Raw genomic sequence first — 21233 nt, forward strand, 5'->3', positions numbered from 1 at the left:
CATTTTCTCGGGTAAGCTTCCCTGAGTTTCCTGCATAGGTTCTGGAAGCCCTGCTGTGTGCCAGCTCTCTACATATTTGCTCTACCCAATACTCAAAGCTCCAGTATAGCTCTATAAATTGTCCATCTCTTGTAGGTGGTAAGCAGAGCCAGGGTGGGGTGTATTCATTTGTTTGTTTGATTCACAGTACCCAATATTGAACACTTAGCAACTCAATAAAATTAGTGTTTATAAATGAATATAATTAAAAGAATTGTGGACTCCCCCAGATTTTCCTCTCATGTTCTTTCTGTCCATTTCTCTGTTAGGACATATTTGTGTGGAGTTCATGGCACTCCACGTTTGTTTAGAAGACCCAAGATTGAGATAGTATCCTGGCTTTATTTCTAAAATTCCTAGGGACATGTGATACGTAAGAAGGTTCTTTTATAGTATCCTCTGAGCTTTTGCTTCCTGAGGCTCCCGGTTGACCAGATGATGTATTCCAATAGCTGACTCCTTCACTCCGCCCCATCCCACCCCTACTGAATTGGCAGTTTGTCTGCATTCACTGTTGTTTTCTTTCCCTGGTGGTTTCGAATGGACCAGTTGTGATGGGAGAGAATGAGAACTCAACCCTCACCATTACCGTCTGGGAATTATTATTATTATTGTCATTATTAGTACTAGCAGTAGTAGTTTAGAACACTCTGTAGGTATTTCAGTTGCTTAGACTTATTCAAGTATCAATAAATCAAACCCTGTCTCTCTTAGATTGTTGGCTATATTGAGCATGGGAGAAATGAAAAGTTTATAAGATGTTGTAGGTTGGCCACCCAGTCCCTCCAAGTTTCTAGGATGTACATAAAATAGTCAGGACACATGCATATATTTGAAATTATTTTTCAAAGACTAAAGAATAAAGAAATAAGTAAGAATTATTTGTGGGTACCGGTTATAACCCCCTTTTCCTAAGGGGTGTTTTTCTGGACAAGTTGCATCATCTTATTTATTTATTTATTTTTGCTTCAGTTCTCACATCAATAAAATGGACATAATGGTATTTATCTCACAAGGTCATTGTCTGGCATATAGTGAGTACTTAATAAATGTTGTCTTTAAAAAGTCTTTATTTTACAGCTGTGATTTATAAAACAACATATGAACATACTACTAATTGAATAGAATACTATAGATTTTATGTTTCTGAGGAACAAATGCCCGGTAAGGGAGTTAAGTAAGCTCAAAAGCTGCTTAATCTAATTCTTGAAAAATAAGGAATACTTCCCCATGGTCACATGACATACCCATCCAGCACCTGCCCCCCCCCGCCCCCCTACCCCCCCGCCCCCCACCCCCATGAAGCTAATCATAGAATATGGAGTCATTCAGGACAATCTTTCGTTCCTTGTGCTCTAATACCTTCTATTTCTTTCTTCCTACTTCTGGAAAAGAAAAGGTTAATGTTCTTGTTGATCACCTTGATTCTTAGATCTTGCTTAATATCCTCTCCTGTAGTGCTTGCGTTCAGTTTTTACCTATGTAACTGCTCTTAATGTGTCAGTGTTCAAAGTATGAGGCACCCCCTGCCTCTGTGAAAGCAAAAGTAAAGAAGAGTTCAAATGGAAATTTTGGCCTAGCTTTTCCTTTAATAATCGCCTAACTCTCTTTCCTAGGGATAAAGGCATAGCATCACTAATGGTATCTTTTCAGTCCTTAAAAAAAAAAGTGAGACAGGAAAATTCCAAGAAGTATTATCCATCTTGTCATCACAGGTTACAGAAGGAAAGTAGAAAAAGATCTAAATGGACCCCAGATTGAGGAATATCAACAATGTTACATGGTTATTAAATTTCATGAATAATAAAGGGCCGCAGTAGCGAGCCGGTACATGTTTAACTACTACCTCTCTAGGATTTGTAGCATTTGCCCAATTCTGTAGTGATGATATTCTTATATGACCTATTCATGGCTCCCATCGTGCTGTCACTGAACACATTGGGAAGAGCTAGTGAGTAGGTGTCATTCAGCTCCACCATAGCACCAGAGGGGATGTGTGTGTGTGTGTGAGTGTGTGTGTGTGTAGAAGGGAAGATGAGTTTCTTTCTTTTTTTTTTTTTTAAGATTTTATTTATTTATTTGACAGAGAGAGAGAGATCACAAGTAGGCAGAGAAGCAGGCAGAGGGAGAGGGGGAAGCAGGTTCCCGCTGAGCAGAGAGCCCGATGTGGGGCTTGATCTCAGGATCCTGAGATCATGACCTGAGCCAAAGGCAGAGGCTTAACCCACTGAGCCACACAGGCACCCCAGAAGATGAGTTTCTTAATCTAACTCCCTGCCTGACGCATAAAATTGTTTTTATGAGACGTAGTTGTTTGCCTTCTGAGGGCACAACTCCAATGGTGAAATTCTCATGTTCTGAGGTAGTCATTCAGATGGATTCAACAGATCAAGAGGAAGAGATACAATCATGTAAAAGGATTATCTTTTGCTTCTCTTCATGGATTCAGATATAATAATCCAGAAGTATTGTCTCAAGTGTACTGCCAAAACTATAGACATCAATTGCTTCTCTTCATGGATTCATATATAATAATCCAGAAGTATTGTCTCAAGTGTACTGCCAAAACTATAGACATCAATTGCTTCTCTTCATGGATCCAGATATAATAATCCAGAAGTATTGTCTCAAGTGTACTGCCAAAACTATAGACCCCCATCTTCGAGGAGGTGCTAAGTTGACTCTGGCACTTCTCTACAATAAATTATTGCCTTACCCAACTCTGAGCAAAGATAAACACAGAGAGAGATACCTGCTAAGTCATGGGGGAATGATGTGTGGGTGTGCCTGTCAGAAACACAAGGATTATTAAATCATATGTCTTCCTCTCTGCTTACCAGTTCTGTTTTGTACATGAATTTAAGGATGTTAGAAATTTGGGGGAAAGACTGAGTGTCGTGGCTTTCTTCCTCTTTTTAGGTGTCTTACTCAGAAGGAGAAGTATTTATAAGTGTTCCTTAATCAATAAGGGGACATAAAAATTATTGATACATAGAAAATAGTACCGGCCAGTGGCAGGTCAGAGGTAAGATCATGGTTTTCTAACAAGGACTTGTTATGAGCACATGGTATTTTAAAGGTTGTTCGAGCAAGGCTGTACCACAAAAAATTGTTGGCTGTGCTTGAGATTCTGATTCCGTCTTCTTTGTGCAGTAAAAGAGGAGAGTGACGGCAGCAAGCACTAATATTCTGGAGATGTAACAGCATTTAAAGCTAGTTATTAGGATGTGTTTGGCTTAGGAGATATGTAATTATAAAGGGTTTATTTCACAATTGTTCTGAATAGAGAGCATTTAGAGCTCAATGCAATGTTTGTCTTAATACACAGAGATATGGACCCTCAGGAAAAGTAAGCTAATGGTAAACACAAACCAGGGAGTTAATATTTGTTCTCATTGGTATTGTTGATTGCCTAACAAATCCTTTGTGGGCAGTATGCATTCAAAAGTTCCACACAGTATATGGGCACTAAATTACATAACTGTTTATGCAACTGGTATCTTAAATTGATACTTAGGCTAAGAAGTTTTATCAAGTGATAATGTTGTATTTCTGAAGGAAAACCTCCCTTAACTAAAAACAAGCTCAGTTATTAAAAAAAAAAAAAATTAAGGCACCCTCTTGAACAGGGAAAGAAAAGGAAAGGCTTGTATCTTTTTGTCTTTTTGATTACAGAGCTCTTGTTGAGGCAGAGGGAAGGGTTAACATTTAAAATGGACTGGTTGCCTCCTGATTTCTTGCCCATAAAGCCATGAGAAGTTCAGGGAGAGACTTCTTCCCCTAGTAATGAAGCTCTCTGCTGCTAATGGCCCATGCAGACTCCCTTGGCTCCTCCAAATTAGAAATACTTTTGTGCTCCTTTGCTTCATTAACAGTAAAGAGAGGGAGATTGGTGGCTATTTAGGGCACAGGGAAATTGGTGGCTATTTAGGGCAAGCGAAAATTGTAGTCATTATGGTTGGTAAATTCTCTTCATGGTGTTCTTTGAGACTTGATGTTCTTTTGTACTTTTCAGAAGAGCCCACCATTGTCACTGCTGGCAGTTGGCCTAGAAGGAGAAGAGTTGATTTGACTTTGGATTTTTGGCCCTCGGTGATGGTCAGCACAAGGCATCTTGCCTACGAGGACATGGGTCTTTTACATTTTAATTTTCTTTCCAGAATGCACATTTTCCACTACCAGCTATAATGAAGGCCTCTTTGATAACCTCCTTCTCTACTGGGATTGAATTACACAAAGCTGGTGCTGCACATGAAGACCTGTAAAATTGCATCCCACATAAACCTTAGTTGACATGGGTAGGATGGCTTGATAGGGTCAGGGCAATGCATGCAGAACAAAGAGGAAGGATAAGTTAGGATCATAATGTGCTATGGTGGGTCTCTGGTTGATCGGGGGTTAACATCAGATTGCTGGATTCTGCTTGGAAGATGAAGGGCTTCAAAAGGAAGATAACGATAGTCTCAGAGACTAATAGAACTGAATGAATGTTAACATTTGGTGGTTTTACAATATAAGAAGAGGGGGTCATTTTATAAGAGCTTTTAGGAACTGAGGCTTATGGTCTGAAAAAATGGCTCCTTCAGTAATTGAAGTCAACAATCCATAGAAACTGAACCCAGGAGAATTTGTACCCTAAAAATTGATTTATAAGCTGATAGAAATTTGAGAAATAGTGAAGTCTAGTCAAAATGACCCGGAGGATTCTTGGGGCCACACTGATGAAATTAAGGAGCATTTCTGGAACTATCTATCCAGTTGATTGTATTGTGACATACTGAGGTAATATTTTCATAGTTTTCAAGATGGCATGTATGATATCTTAAAAGAGTGACAGATTGCTAAGGCAACATAAGTGACAAAATATAGGTTGGAGGAAAAAAATGTAAATAGATGGATTTGAACACATCTTTTGGTCTATATTTAAAAAAAATTTGAAAGTGGTTTAATTGAGAACACTTCATAGGGATAAAAAAACAGTTCATAAGGAAACCTTAGCATTTTTTAAATTTTAATTTTTTCCTTAGCATTTTTTAAACCAGGGCTCATTAGTAGTGTAGATTGCTTATATGTGTCCAGGAGAGGTTTTCTGACCTTTATATATAAATGTTGAAGTCTTCATGACAAATATCCTATTGATATGGTGGTTGGCTGTATCAGGCTGATAACTTATGATCGAATTGGTTGTCTTCTTCAATTGATGTTTATAAGAAATCTCCTGACCCTCATGTGGGTTTTCCACATAGACTCCCTGTTGGGGAAAAACATCTCCAAGTATGAGTTTGGAGTGTATTCATCCATTTTGACACTCATTCATTCAACAAATAGTTACAATTACCTGCTATGCAAAAGGCAGCTCTATTTCTTACTGTGAATTTTTAAATGGGAATTTTGATTTATCTATGAGTCTCTCCTGGATTTAGTTCTTGTGATTCATTTTCCAGGGCCCATATATTTCTGTGGAAACTGATAGAATACACTTTCAGGATCTGAAATACTCATTCTCTGAACTTTGAGGAGTCCCACTTTACGTACTGATCGGGATACCTAACGCTAGCCAACCCATTGACCTCTTTGGTATTTCTTGGTTCCAAATTTATCTTTTTTTAACATGTTTGTTTTGCACTTATTTCTCAGAAGGCTAATTTTAAAATTTATCAGTTGGGCCAAATTGTGCTGGATCATCTCCTGGGACTCTGGGACGTGTGGTTTTAGTTGGAGGAAAAGGGAGCCATGATGATTGAGGACAAATGGATAGAAAATACAAGGAAGAAAATTTCTCTTTCTAAAGATTGTCTAAAAATTCAACTGTAAAAATAAGCTCCATAAATGTAATGGTCTTCTGTGTGAGAAGCATCCCATAACTGGGGGAAGAGACAGGCTAAAATGTGGAGGAAATTCCTATAGTGGATGGAATTTGGAATAGATAAACTTCATGTCCATCTGACTCTAAGAATATGAGGATTGTTCTTTAGTTCCTCTGTAAATCCTGATACACATATGAAAAACGCAAAAGTATCCCAAGCCCAATTAGAGAAAGTATCCTATCCCAGAGTTTCTAAAGTTTAAGTTAATGTCGCATCAAGAAATCTGGGAAAAGAATAGGCTTTTTTTTTTCTTTAATTCCCAAATGACCTGAAGATTTTTTCATTCCTTTCATTTTATTAATTAATGAATGGAAGAAATGCATGTATTCTTACAAGAGGCATGTATCAAATACTGTATTTGTACCAAGGGTTTTGAGTGTGTGTTAAATGACCAAATATCATGGATAAACTGTAAACATTAAAATAAATAGTACAGAATGGCAAATCTGGCATATCTGAGGTTTGTTCCCTTTTTTTGTTTTTTTTTAAAAGATTTATTTATTTATTTGAGAAAGAGAGAATGTGTGAGTTGGGGGAGGTGCAGAGGGAGAGAATCTCAAGCAGACTCCCTACCGAGCACAGAAACCAATTCTGGGCTAGATCTCAGGACTCATGAGATCATGACCTGAGACAAAACCCAGAGTCAGATGCTTAACCTACTGAGCCACCCAGGCACCCCCTGAGGTTTGTTCTTAAATGAGCTGTGGATAGATGTTAACTGGGCTTGGTATGGTTACTGAATTTTCTCTACGTTTCACAGTTTTACATGTATGTAAGATACATACTATTTACCTCTATTTTTTGAAAAAGGAAATGAAAGCTTAAAGAGGGTCAGTAATTTACCCAAATGCATCCACCTCGTGTATGTAGATAGATTTCCAGTTTTTGCCCATCTGACCATAGTACCCAAGAATTTCATGCTAAAAACCATTTCCTTTTTTATAAAATGCACTGGATTGTAAATTGGCTTTGGATATGCTCATGCCACACCTCACTTTGAAAACCCAACATCCTCCTTCCTCTCATTTCCCTCTACTTCGAGAATTTAATTATCTGCCTGCAGCAAAATGCCACAGTTAAAGATTCTCAGGAAAACCAAACCAAAGGGGGAAAGACAGTCATAATGTGTATTGATTTTTTTTTGTCTTTTTTTTCCTGTCCATTCTGACTTTCTTTTAGGGTCTTAGCATGTGGCTAAATCCATTTGTTCTAGTGAAGTCTTAAAAATCACTTTCTGGGGTGGGTTATGTAATTTGTGGAAATTAATACATTCAAGTTCTGTCCTATGACATTCACACCATGCTTTTGTCATTCTCTGCCTCAGTTTCCTCATTTGCTAAAATGCACTTCTAGAAATGTGTTCCATAAATGAGGAAATGGGCACCAGCTGATTGAGAGAGAGTTCATCCATTCTCTTCCTTCATAGAACAAATGTGGTAGGAGTGCCCACTGTGTGCTGTTCCTATGCCAGGGTAGAGGAGACCGGAAGGCACAAAATATTTCTAACTCAAAGATCTCACAATCTATACTAATAAACAAAAATGCTGATACCAGGTATGGTGGTAGGAGTGAGCGCTGGGTGGGAGAGGAGCCAGGTTACCTCTTCATTCTAGGGAAGGCCGCTGAAGCCATTTCTGCCTGACTGTTGAGGGAGGGCTTCTGAAAGTCTAGACATATTAGCTTCTTGGTGTCAGTCTTTGCTTCCCATAATAAGTTTTCTGATGTTGATAAAATTGGTCTATGGCAAAATTCCAGACATGGACATTTCTTTATTAAAATAGTAGTAGATAGTCCTGGCCTGTATGAACTCGTTAAGATGGCATTTATCAGTGGTCTCAGATCTGAGGGTTACTACCTTCAACCCACCAGATCAGTGGAATGACAAATGATCCAATGACATCTTACCAACTGGGCTGCTTGACCCACACAGTGATTGCTAAAACCTCTATAGACATACAGACAAGATGGCCCAAGACATACATGGAAAGAAGAGAAGATGACTTACCATGGATGGCAGAGGAGTGGATTAGATCCAGGATGGACAAATAACTTACCACCCATTTTTTTTCTTTTTAAATCACCCTAGAGCTAATGCTCCAGATGTTTCTTATGATTTAACCATGACTGACAGCAGAAATAAGACAACCACTGTCAATTATGTACATGACACACTGTCTAACCTTTATGGCTGGATGGCTCTGCTCTTGGATCAAGAGACTTACTTACTGCAGTTTGACACCCCTTGGATCAACAGCTCTCTGCAGGTAACCCCAGGAATTCATTCACAACTATGATCTTTTCCCCAGGAGCTCTTATCTTTCCACCTGTGAAATAGCAATTTGCAGGAATTAGCACCTTCTGGTGCTGATAAAGAAAACTGCCACAATGTTTTGGCCCGACGAATGTATCTGAATATAAGATATGATGTTTATTTTAATTTTTTTAACTTGAAAATTTTAGACTGTTTGAATCTTGTTTTGAATAACACAGTGGTTCTGCCTGAAATTTTAATTTACTAATACAATGAAAAATACCTTCTAAGCATTCTATAGAATTACATTATTAGACTGTGGGTTAAGGACCAACTTACCCCTTAGAAAAGTGTTTGTAGCCAGAAAAAAGGTCTTAACAAATCATTTTTACATTGCATACTGCCACCTTGTGGTCAAAGATTAACTTGCAAATAAAGGTCTGGACCTTCATTGGAGTTGGTTGAAGGAGTCGAATGGTTAGGGGCTGTGAAGATAGGAACAGCCATGTGGAAAGTGGGTGCATTTTCTGGGGAAAAAAAAAAAAAGACAAGCCAGTGGATTTCTTCAAGCTTCTCCTTTTCCTTTTAACTCGTTTCTTTCTTCCTTCACATTTTCCTTAAAGTCATGTGAGCGGGTCTTAAGTGTGATATAGTTCCAAGGCAGAAGCTCCCTTGACCCTCTCAACTACCCTTCTCAGAAAGGAGAGTTCTTTCCTTCCCTTGAGGTTCCTATGAGAATTTGGGGGAATTTTTGTAAGGTGAAGTCATCAGAATGATGACAGTAGAGGTGGAGACCTTAGTGTCTGCCTTGGCTCAGTACTCCCCTGCTTTGTGGTGTGGGGCAAGTTACTGAACTTCCGCCTGCCTCAGCTTCCTTGTCTGTAAAATTGGGGCAGTAATAGTAACAATCACAAGGAGTCTTTGGAGGATGGATGCTTCGATATGAATAGAACTTGGGCATGTAACCAATGCTCCAACAGTGCTGCTATTACTGTTACAAGTGGATGGACCTCCTGTCATTGCCTGCCTCTTTGAATTATGGGAAAAAATGGAAAAAGAATTTTAGATCTGGCTCTGGCCCTCCTAGCTGCTTGAACTGGGACAAGTCAACTTACTCGTCTGGGTTTTCTCCTCTGTTACTTGAGGTTGTTAAACAAGAGAAACCAATGGAGTCTTTGAGTCCTCACATTCTATGATTCTGGAAGTGTGGTTATGAATTTATCAGGGAGTGGATTTAGTAAGCCCATTTCCTGCAAGAAGAGTAGTCTGGTGTGGACTGCCATATTTCTAAAGTACTCCATCTACATTCTTTGTAGCTCTTTTCTGGCAAAAGCTTTCTTTACTCAATGAGAATTATTGTTTTGTTCTCTCACTTCAAGTACTCAGCAACGTTTGGCAGCTTTATTCCTGGGAACTACCTCCTGCTGGTGCACACGGTCCTGTGGCCTTACCCTGACATCCTCATAAGGTGTGGGAATCAGGTGGGGCGGTCCCTTCCATCTCTGCCATCACCCGGTTGGGACCAAGGTTGTGACTGGTTCTTCAATACCCACTTGAGGCAACTCACCTATCTGGGTAAGTATAATTGGATGAGAAACTTGAGTAGTTGGAAGCCACCATTCACTCTTTCCAAACATTTGTGCTATGAAGTGGTGAGGACCTGAAGGGGAGAGGTGTGTTTACGGTTAAATGGTTGGGCTCTGAAATCAGACTGCCTGGGCAGTTGTCCTGAGTTCCTTGTAACTCTCCCTTGTGCCAGCCATATGTTGCCTGAGCCTGATCCACACTGGAGCCCTGCAATTATGAAATTTTAATAATACTGGAGAGGAGAATATGGTAATTCCCTGGTATTGCTGAGTCTTTGCCAAATGGATTGTTTTATATTTTATTTGCACTGAATGGTACCATTCAAATTTTATTTCTGACTTGATCAACCACAATTGAAACCTAAAATTGTAAAAACTCAGGATGGACAGAGATCCTGAGACTGTTTTTGCTGCTAGAGCCAAATGCAGCTATTAGGTAAAAAACCAAGAGGTGTCATTAACTCTGACTGCTCACTTGATATATATTCTAGAACAAAATTTTAATTTCAAATTGTTCTCCTATTACTTGGCCTGCTTGTGAAGAGCCTGTCTTGCCCATTGGTCTGATTTCGTTCATGAACTGCAACCTGACTTAAATGGCTGCATGAGCTAAGCATGGTAAAGGAACATTTGTCACATAAAGAAAAAAAATCGAGTCATACAGCTACAGATTTTCCTCCCCTTTGTTATCATTATTTATTGAATTAATAGCAAGTTATACTCTTTATACTTTATACTATTTACACACATATATGGTAGAAATGCATATCTATCTAAATTTGTGTATTTATATATATATATGTACATCTGTAGGTATAGATGAGCATATATATATATATGATATAGATGCACTTTTCAGTATACAACATTTTTATTAGGCAGATAGCCTTTATTAATTGAAATCATTCTTTGTATCAGAATGCCCTACAATCTCTGCCTTTAGATAAGAGGAGTTGGAAAAGGACCAGGAAATCAGAGGGTTGGTTGGCTGTTTAATGAACTTGGAGACCCTTCTTCCTTAAGACCATTCCCAGTGCTCCATGTACTGGCTTCTGAGGTAATTTGTGTCTCCAGTATCTGAGTGAATGGGGTAGGTGGGTGGCTCATTCCTGGACTGGTACGGTGAGGATGTGAGGATTCAGGGGAAACTGAGGCTTGCACTGCTCCTCGATGGTAGTGTCCCATGCAGTTGTGTTGGACTGGGTAGATTTGGTTATGATTTTGGATATCCTCTGTGTCAGGTTTACAACATCACTGGGAAGGCTCATAATGTCGTTATGATAGTGAGGTTGTTGCAGTGGGTACCCCAACTGGACCCCAGCCGTTGAGTTCTAGCTCTCTGCCCTGCATTCTACATATTGATTAGTTTGTTACTTTCACTTAATTGTTTTTTTTTTTTGACCATGTGACTTTATAAATTTGCTACTAAGGTAATTTACATAAAATACATTTATTCTAAGAAAAGAACATAAGTCAAGACCTCACAATCTATGTGGACATAGTCCTGAGATTAAAAAAAAAAAATGGGGAGAGCTGTGTATACAGAAGTTTCATTTTTATCATAGGGAGACTGCTTGACCTGTTTCAGAGCCATTGACTTTCCTGCCAGACTTTCAGGGATGGGGGATGGAGAGACTCTTCTCCTATTACTGGCTGGCTTTTTGTTCAGAGTGTCGCTTCACTGGTAATTGGCTGTGTTTCATTAATTTGTTGACCACTTCTAAGTGGACCGTCTTTTTTGTATTGTTTGTTTGCAACCTTACCACATCCCCCAGGATAGGAAGTATCAAACAAAATCACAATTAACTCTGTTTCCTCCATTTGGCTACTTTGTGTGGGATTGAAGATACTTGACTAATCTTAGACCCAGCTGAGGAGGAAAAAAAAAATCAGAACCCAGGCATTCTAGCTCCTGGCTCTGGATCTCCCCACTAGAGTGTGCTGCCCACTAAATAATCATTGATCACTGACCAAATTGGGTGTGTGTGTGAGGGGGATGCTAGGTAGGGTTGTGAGAGAAAACTTCTCACTGATCCCCAGCGACAAAGAAAAAAATCCTATACATATAATATGTTTTGAGAGTATTCCTCTTCTCTACCAAAGCAAGTTTTGACTTTTTTGTTTGTTTCTTTGTTTAGCAAATGTCATTCTGGGATGCAGGTTCTTTTGGGAAGCTCATGGCCAGAGCTTAAGGTTTAGGTTTTAATCGGAGGCTGGCTGGCTTTTTCACCTGAGGCATGGAATTATAAATGTTCCATGCCTCAATGGCTTCATCTCTACCACAAGGTTAAGAATACCTACTTATCTCGGAACTGTGGTACAAAACCCTGAAATATCTTCAAATGGGATTAGTATGCCCTGTTACTTTATTGCACGGATTCCCAGTAGATTATTTCTCTAGATCTGTTGTTTTTGCCCCCTCAGAAGATGAACAACGTCACATGCCTTGAACTTAACGTGCATGTTCTAACCTTTCCAAAAGGGTCTCCTTCTATTTTCCTTGACTGGATTTTGTAAGATATCCGAGATTCGTGATAACATGACATATATGATACATGGTTTCCATGACCGAAATGTAATACTACTGAAGCAATTGTTGCCCACAGAATAAGATCACCTCGCTCATTAAAAAATATCTTTTAAGGAGATTGGTTCAGGTTGCCTTTTGGAAGCCCCTGAGAATTTTGCCTAAGAAGCCACCAGCAGAGCCGACCACAGCTAAGGACTCCTGTGCTCTCCTTTGACCCAGGAGGAGTAGCGTTTGATGTGAGAAGTGATTACGAGTGCCAGTTCCACCCTGTAACTTTCTATGCCATGCTGGGGAATGGGCAAGACTGCAGGACAAGTGTTCTTTTATATTTTCTGAGTCGGAGTCAAATCCAGCGAGCCCATTTTTCTGTTTACGCAATTCGATTAACTGGTGGCGGCTTCTGCCTCTGCCATCCCCACTCACTGCCTCTTTCCCTGCTGGGTTGTTTTTTTTTTTTTTTTCCAGGGATGTTTCAGTTCATGGTTAACTATTTTTATTTTTTAGTTACATTAACGCTATGAAATAATTAGTCAGCTAATTAATCTGGTTTACAAGCTTTGTAGGATTCTTCAGCTGTCAGTCAGGCCCAGGCCTGAGGCCTACATCTAGTCTCAGCTCTCTTGCCCATGTGATTCCTGTTGCCATGGCTACTGGCTACATCTGCTGACACCCCACTCTCTATTTATTGCTTAATTAAGAATTTCACGCTCAGCCCTTATCTGCCTCTAAGAACAAGCGCACACTGTTAAGAAATTCCAAATTTAGGCCCAGGCACAAGGAAAGCCTTTCTTGCAGGCTTGGCTGGATGGAGCCTCTCTAACGATCTTCTCGGCATCCCAGCCGCCACCCTTCAATCAAAAATCATTAAATGGGGCAGAGATAATGAGCATGTAGCATATCAAAAGAAGGATGTTTGCTTGGTCCAAAGGAGGAAAAGCTGCTGGGCCCCATGCACAGCCCCACTTCAAAGGGAGATGAGACCCCCTCATCACTGGGGCCTGATAAAGCCTCATTTGTTCTGGGCTTGACTTATGAAAAAGGTCTGGTGTGTCCGGGTCCCGTCTCACAGACGCGGGATCCCCCCACCTCTTGCCTCCACTTCCAACGGCCCCCTCCCTGGACGTCCGCACGCACGCTCGTGTGTCAGCACTCAGGCAGCTGGGTCCCCCAAAGCATCAGGCGGAGCGTATAATCACTGACTCTCCCCTCACAATGGCCACTTGTAGGGGGGTGGCTGGGAGGAGGTCTTCATCACAATAGGAACACAATTATTGCAGCTGCCAGTGAGGGCTCTGCTCCTTCCTGTAGGAAGATAATAGGACTTGCCCAACACAGGAGGAGAAGGTTGGGGAGGGGGACGGTGATGGGGGTTGATGGGGTGGAGGAAACAATCTTGAGTTGATTATTCATATTCTGACTCTTGGAAGCCCGATGGGGAGCCAGTGGGGTTCCAGCAGCTGCTCGTGCACAGTCCTCCCCTAATAATTGTACATTCTGTCAGGGGTCAACTTACTTTTGACCCTGTCCTTTTATATCGGGAAAAGGCTCTTGAGGGCAAACTGTTGGGCTGTGGCAGGGGGCATTAAACACCCAAGCCCCTTCCCCGAGCTTTCTCCTTCACCCAACCAGCAGCCGGTGATAAATTCATGTCAGATGCCGGGCCATTCATGGTTGCCCTCCCGGGTTCACACTGCCCCGCTCGCACTGTGGAGACGCGGCCAAGCCGGGATATTGTGCGAGGCGGCAGCTGAGGGAACGCCTGCGAGGCGCGGAGGCTCCTGCCCACCACCTTCTTGTGATCCGACTGGGGGTAAAAAAGACGCGTCTAGCCAGGCTGGCCAGTGCCTGTCTCCAAATGGCCCCGTCACCAAGATAAAGGCAGGCTGTTTGGCCAGAAGCCGGGGCCGTCTTCCACGAGGGCAAGAGGGCCATAGATAGAGGGACAGATGGACTTCATTGTCTGCAAGAAGTCAGGTCGCGTCACACAGAAGGCCCGGAAAAGATGCTGTTAACCTGGGACATCCTGGGAACAAGGAGCTCTTTCCTGAGTTTGCCGCCAGGAGCTCTCAGGTCCTGCCTGCGGGTTCTCTTTTTCTCCAAAGCGCTCAGGGCATGGAGTCAAGGCAGGCTGCTGCCTCCAGCCTTCTGACGTTCGGCTGGTCCAGAAGACCCGGTCAGCTACTCGGGGAAGGAATTCTGCTAGCATCTGTGCAGGAGAGAGGACTCAACCGGCTGCCCCGAGCATTCGGGGAGGGTTTGATAAGAAGAGCAGAATCATAATCCTTCGAAACTCTGCCGCCATTCCCATGCTGAGGCCCTCTAAGGCAATCCATAGCATTCTAGTTAATAAATTAATTTACATTCTTATAGAAAACTCGTTCCCCAAAGATCCCCAAGGATTTTTGTCAGGAATATAGAGGATTGACTTTGGGGAACTGCGCTAAACTTTATGGCAAAGATAGAATGGAACAGGAACTGGCGATGGGAAAAAGAATTGTACCTCTTGGTGGCAAGCAATTTCTCTCCCGCAAGGAAAAGGAAGGAAATAAAGAAGAAAGGGAAAGAAGGAAGGAAGGAAAACTTAGAAGTCAGGATCAAATATTTTTTCTAGGAAGCACCCTGCTTAAGGAGGTAATTCTGAATGATGTTGACGCCGACCCTACTTCATGTAGAGCATTAGGGGGTACAACCAGCATTCAGACTCAGCCTTTCTGACCTTCGCTCAGTACTTTTTCTAGTATACTGGTGTTTTGGCTTGCTTAAATCCAAATGTATATACCCTTGTAAAAACCCTTATGTATATACCCTTGTAAACCAGTTCTTCTTCCTTCCATTTATGGAAAAAACTTGGGCTTATTGAAGGCTCTGTGCTTCCTAAACTTTAGATATTTGAATACCAGCTTTACCCCTTATCACCTGCTATGCCTCCTGTTCTATTATTTACCTAAGATTTTTCTTAAATCAATTCCCACGGCATCTTATTTTTAAAACCTAACTTCTTTGTAAGCAATAATATCCATAAAATCATGGGTTTAATGACCTAGTTGCTTTTTCTAAAATACATTAGCATCCATAGCTATAAAAATAAAGCATTAATGGCACTAAAATCATCACCTCCCAGTGTATATGTTGGGAATAAAACGTGGTCTGCAAGGTTTTGGTGTAGTTGATGAAAAGTAAGAAGTGTGAACTCAGGGATCTCTCTTTTTTTTAAAATCTGGATCTCTTTCCTCACTTGCTAAGAACACCTGCCCACGAGAACAAACTACATTCTCTTTGTTTGTTTTTTTGTCTCATGGTTTGTCTTCCTCTCTGATTTCTCCCCCTTTAGTTTTCCCTCCCTTGCCCTGTGGTTCTCTGTACTATTTCTTATGTTCCACATATGAATGAAACCATATGATAATTGTCTTTCTCTGCCTGATTTATTTCACTTAGCATAATGTCCTCCAGTTCCACCCATGTCAATGCTGGGTATTCATCCTTTCTGATGGCTGCGTAATATTCCATTAACAAACCACATTCTTTTTTTTTAATTGACATATAATGTATTATTAGCCCCAGGGGTACAGGTCTGTGAATCACCAGGTTTACACACTTCACAGCACTCACCATAGCACATATCTTCCCCAATGTCCATAACCCCACCACCCTCTCCCACCCCCCGCCCCCGGCAACCCTCAGTTTGTTTTGTGAGATTAAGAGTCTCTTATGGAACAAACCACATTCTTTTTTTTTTTTTTTTTAAAGATTTTATTTATTGATTTGACAGAGATCACAAGTAGACAGAGAGGCAGGCAGAGAGAGAGAGAGGGAAGCAGGCTCCCTGCCGAGCAGAGAGCCCGATGCGGGACTCGATCCCAGGACCCTGAGATCATGACCTGAGCCGAAGGCAGCGGCTTAACCCACTGAGCCACCCAGGCGCCCCAACAAACCACATTCTTGAAAGAAGTTGTAAAATTCCTCAATTTGGGGCTTTTTAAATGTGTCTCCTGGACAAACAACTGGAATGCTTGTTCCCTGGCCACTCCCTTGGAAGTTTTGGTTGTATCGATCTGCACAGATGCCCCACTTTTCACAGGAAGTGCAAGTGGGGCCAACATCCCTGAGTCAGAATAACAGTCATTACTGTTTTCTGAGTTCATTAAGAAGGTTTAATGAACTCTCAGGACTGAAGTTAATGTAGGTATAGTTGTCAGTGCCTTGAATAAATTCATAATTCTTATACCTCAAAAAAAAATTTATACCCTTCCATGAATGAATGTTAGTGAGGATACTGAAAGACTAAAAGATGATCACAGGATTTTCATGTAATGCTTCTGTGAAGGACTTTGAAAGGTCTTGTGTTACCAGGGTCAAGCTGGCTCTGTGGCTGCCGCTGCGAAGCTGGAATCGGATGGAAGTATGGCCCTGCGAATCAAGCATTACTGCCCAGGGACTGGCTGACAAGTAATTCTCAATGGCCATGTGAAAAAGGCTGATTTCTGGGGAGTGAGATCAAGTTCACTGGACAGGGAGGGAGAAACAGAGCAGGAGTGTACAGGTGTGTGAGACAGATCTGAGAGAAGCAGTAGACATAGAAGATAGGGCAAACTAAGTGGCAATGCAGAGAGAGGGGACCAAAGCCAATAACTGGCTCATGAAGACAGAGCAGGAACCTGGGTCCAAGGCAGACAGAGACCGAGAGAGAAGGCTTGACGCAGGGAGAGAGTGGGAAAAATCCACAGACACAGATTGGAGTCGCTGTTTCAGATTCTTTCCATTTGTAGCCAATGGCTGACACACTGTGTAAATGTGAATTGAATGAGAGGTCCGGATATGGTGAAGTGCAAATGGGAATATGGGTGAAGAATGAAATAGGAAAGGAGTCGAGATGCCACCTGTTTTTTTTTTTTTTTTTTTTTTTTTTTTTTTTATATATAGAAAGGTACTTAATTCTTCCTTCAAAACTGCAAGAGAGAATCCTACTCAAGGGGAGGATTGATTTTTCTCTTCCCTAGTGCCCTAGTGAGGACCAAACAGGCTAGGTACAATACAAATTTCTGGAAGACACTGGTATCATATTTGGCTGAGTAACTCTTTTTCCTCCGTGGCACATTTGTTGCTTTTTCCTAGCTCTCTGTGTTTATAGCAACCTTACGTCATATAGCAGCCATCAGAATAATTTGACTGAAATTGACCCAAAGGCTTCTTTTCTTTTTGAGGACCAACCACATACTCTTACAACCTGGGAAGGATCAACTGCAATGAGGCTCCATTTATAAACAAAGTAGATTAACCACTCTCATATTACAAACACACACTCAGAAATCATAAGCACTGAGAAGACATATGTATAATATCACAGCTCATGTAAGGCTTTTAAACTCTTCCTGAGTCAATACCTTTATGCTCAAATGATTTTCATCCCTCTTTGTGTTTGTCCAAATGGGAACTGACGCTTAACATTTACACTGTCTTTTATAGAGTCAAAGCACTTAGCAAACTTTAGCAGATCTGGTTAAGTTGCTTCCAACTCTGAATACCGTGGCCCATCATGATTAGGTACAGCTGTAAAAAAGAGTAAAAAGAGTAGAAGCATATTTCTTGGGTTTTGTTGACTGGCTGCTAGAATAAGGAGCATGCCATAATAACGGTGTAGGTAACGCCTAGCATTTCTGTGCCAAGCACTGTGCTAAGCATGTTAGAGGGATTATCTCATCTTTTCTTCCCAATCATGCTATGAGGTAGACAGGACAACTATTTCCATTTCTCACAGGAAGGAGGTGAGTTTCAGAAATGATGAAGAGCTTGTTGGTTGCCCACATCAAGGAACTGGAAGACTCAGGATTCAAACCCAGGGTGTTGGACACTAGACCTTGCTTAACATTAACTGACTTCATTCAGCACCTGCATTCTTCCCTCTGTTTCTCCAAGGCTCCACTCTGAGGGTGTGGAAATGGTGTGTGGGAAGAACAGCCCTCTGACCCGCCCTCACATCTCAGAACCAGCCTGCAGAGGGCTATGTATAAGTGGTGGTGAAGGAAATAGACTCTTTCAGTCTTTCCTGTCTTTGGTAACTTTTCTCCATTTCTCTGGATACCAAAATTACTCCTTTTCTCATATTGAATGGTATTCTCACACTTGCTTTAATAAAAGGAACAGTAGCTTTCAATGTATGTTTTGGGGAAGAGGCTCTCCAGGAGGTGGGAGACATCTGTGCATGTGTAGAGGCTGAACAAGATCAGTGCCCACGCGGTTCAGAAGCCATTGGTGTAGAGTTATAACAGATGTGACAGCACCTTGATGAGGAGGCCTTGGTTGACCAAGAACAGGGCCTGGGTGAAGTGGCTTCCTCAATAGAAGGGCAAGTGGAACAGTTTGTTATGGGGGTTGGATGTGGTGGGGTTAGCCTTTTCAGTATCTGGGTTAATCATCACCATGATAGCTATAATGCACGAGACATTATAAATTGACTACAGTGGTTTTGAAAAAGACTTCATCACATGTGACTTTATGTTTTAACTTTCTTTACTCCAGGGGTTCTGTCTTAAGGAAGAGGGCACAGATGTAGTGAAGTCTACCATTACTTGGAAGCTGCTCTTAACAAGGATGATTTATATAAAATCTTTAAATGAACTAATAACCCTTTCCAAATGATTCATGGAATTTTTTTTTCTAATTTACCTTCTTTAGAGTTTGATTCTATTACAATATTTTATTCCTGTCTCATATGGAAGAGGGCTCCATTGCTAGCCTTTTGCATGTTTTTAGATGTCATCTTTTCTTTTCAGTTGAGCCCATTTTATTATTTTTTCTTTTGGTTCCTTTAAAAGGGTTATTTCCTGCCTCTATTTGCTCAATTGGTTGAAATTATCAGTTAAGTACTGGGTATTCTGAATAGAGCCCTATAAATTTAGGATTTCTAGATTAGTTCATGTATAGTAAGTGTCTATATGTCTAGCAAGGTCCTGTGTCCTTAAGGTATATGAGAAAAGTCCCTCCCTCCAAGATTTAGGGACAGAGCTCACGACTGATGCAATCTGAAATTTACCAAATTTGGCGCTTGATAAATATTTGCTAAGTTGAAAGCAAGCTTGGGATAAATATCTCCAATATCAGTATGAGCACAAACAGGTAAATTAGACATCGTAGAAAAAAAAAAAAGAGATGAAACGCTGGGCTTCTGGCATTATATTTATTTATTTACTTGAGACGGAAAAGTAGATAAAATATGCAACAGGAATGAGAAACAATATAATGAAGCCTCAGAAGTCATGATAAAGTAAACAGATAGAGAACATGTTGATCATTGAACCTGGTCTCAAAATATGCACAGTGTAAGGGAAAGCCACTTTTTATAATGGGAAAAGATTATATGATAGTAATCATCAAAATAAGAATAGAGGAATAGGGGAGTTCTCATCATGGATCCCTTTGGAGATGATGTGTAATAATATTGTTATTTTTTTTATAATATTTAGAAGCTTATCCCTTGTAATTAGAAAAAAATGATCTTGTCTACTCCATCTTGTGATGGAGGAAAAGGTTTAGGTTCCATGGAAAGGCAAATGGAGAACATGAGTTTGACAAGTCCTTAAGGCTACAGCATTGGGCCCTCCAGTAGTGAGAGGTGTTGGCTCACATGACATCTGATAAGGCAGAAAGGTAATTAACCAATAAGAGACAAGGTGTTGCTGAAAAGTGGAGATGGCGCACCTGATTACTAATTAATCAGGCGTGAGAGCACCTTGTAGATGCATTCACTATTTAATTATAGCAGCCTCTCTTGGTAAAGGAGCATATGTTCCCAGCTTAATCTACTGGTTTATACTGACATCAAATTGTCATTATCAGAAAGAATCAGGCCTTTTGATTATTTCCACTAATTTATCGAACACTTAAAATTAATGAACCCCAGCCCTTTTAAATGTGCTCAGTTGGTTTTGAAGATGGAGGAGAAAGCGCGGGGGGAGGGGTGGTGGTGGTGGTGGTGGTGGAAGAAAGCCTTCATTAAAAGGACAATTTGTTTGGATAAAGGTAAAGCAAATACATTTCATGGGTGATCTGAACTCTATTGAAAAACACATGAATTCTAAAAGCTAAGCCTTCAAAATGATGGAGAGGAAATAGGATAAGAGGTGGGCTCTGCTGACCAATGTTGGCCTCCAAAGAACATATGGCTAAAGGGTTTCCCCCCCAATTATTTATGTGCCAATTCTCTTGGAGCCCTCACTGCAATTAAGTTTAATCAAATAAAAGCAATCAAAATTAAATGTTGGAAATCAATTGTTAGACTAACTAACAAGGACTTCATTTTTTTTATTTTGAAAATTTAGTTAGGTTGGGGGGAATTTAGCATAAAGCCATCTTTATCACACACAATTATCTTCTGTATTAAGATGCTCTTTGCATCCCATCCAAGTTGTGGCTTTTTGTATTCAGTTTCAGGTGAAGGCCACATTCAAGTGACTGTCCAGGTGAAGGAAGGGGTGCCTCCAACTATTTCAGGTGAGTATTAACCCACCCACCGAATAGAAGTGCCTGGTACAGCTGAATTCCCTCCAATAATAGTTCTATAGATTGCTTCCATCAAATTGTTTATAAGCAGGTAGGGAACAGCCCTAATGCTATCATGCCTAACAACTCCCTATTGTGTCACCCTATAGCTGAACTATGTGTCTGCATTTCAAAGAAAGATATAAGAAGGGTGCATTTCAAAACATCGGGAAGTATGAATTAAAACATGTAAATAAGCACATTTCATAAATTATGGACCATATGTGCACACAGAAGTCCAGATATGCACATGGGCCATTAGGCCTCTACCAAATGGAAAGAAAAATTCAGGGTCTCTCAAAACTTTAATTGTTCCCAGTAATTTCAGGACATCAGGGTAAACAAATCCTTCCCAAAAGTCAGATGGCTCTGTGAAATCTCTCTAACTCATAAAAGCCAAATTCTCAATGACTAAAAGACTCCTA

At 40.7% G+C, this 21233-nt stretch overlaps 1 protein-coding gene across 1 annotated transcript in view; it reads left to right on the top strand.

Annotated features, from left to right (window-relative positions):
• Positions 1-21233, top strand: part of LOC125101596 (fibrocystin-like) — a 269137-nt gene that overhangs the window by 201882 nt on the left and 46022 nt on the right. The window contains 3 exon segments of the mRNA XM_047731988.1: positions 7993-8170; positions 9537-9732; positions 20695-20760. Coding sequence (XP_047587944.1) covers positions 7993-8170; positions 9537-9732; positions 20695-20760 — 440 coding nt within the window.

The sequence above is a fragment of the Lutra lutra genome, chromosome 6 (assembly GCF_902655055.1).
Source record: "Lutra lutra chromosome 6, mLutLut1.2, whole genome shotgun sequence".
Classification (NCBI taxonomy): domain Eukaryota; kingdom Metazoa; phylum Chordata; class Mammalia; order Carnivora; family Mustelidae; genus Lutra; species Lutra lutra.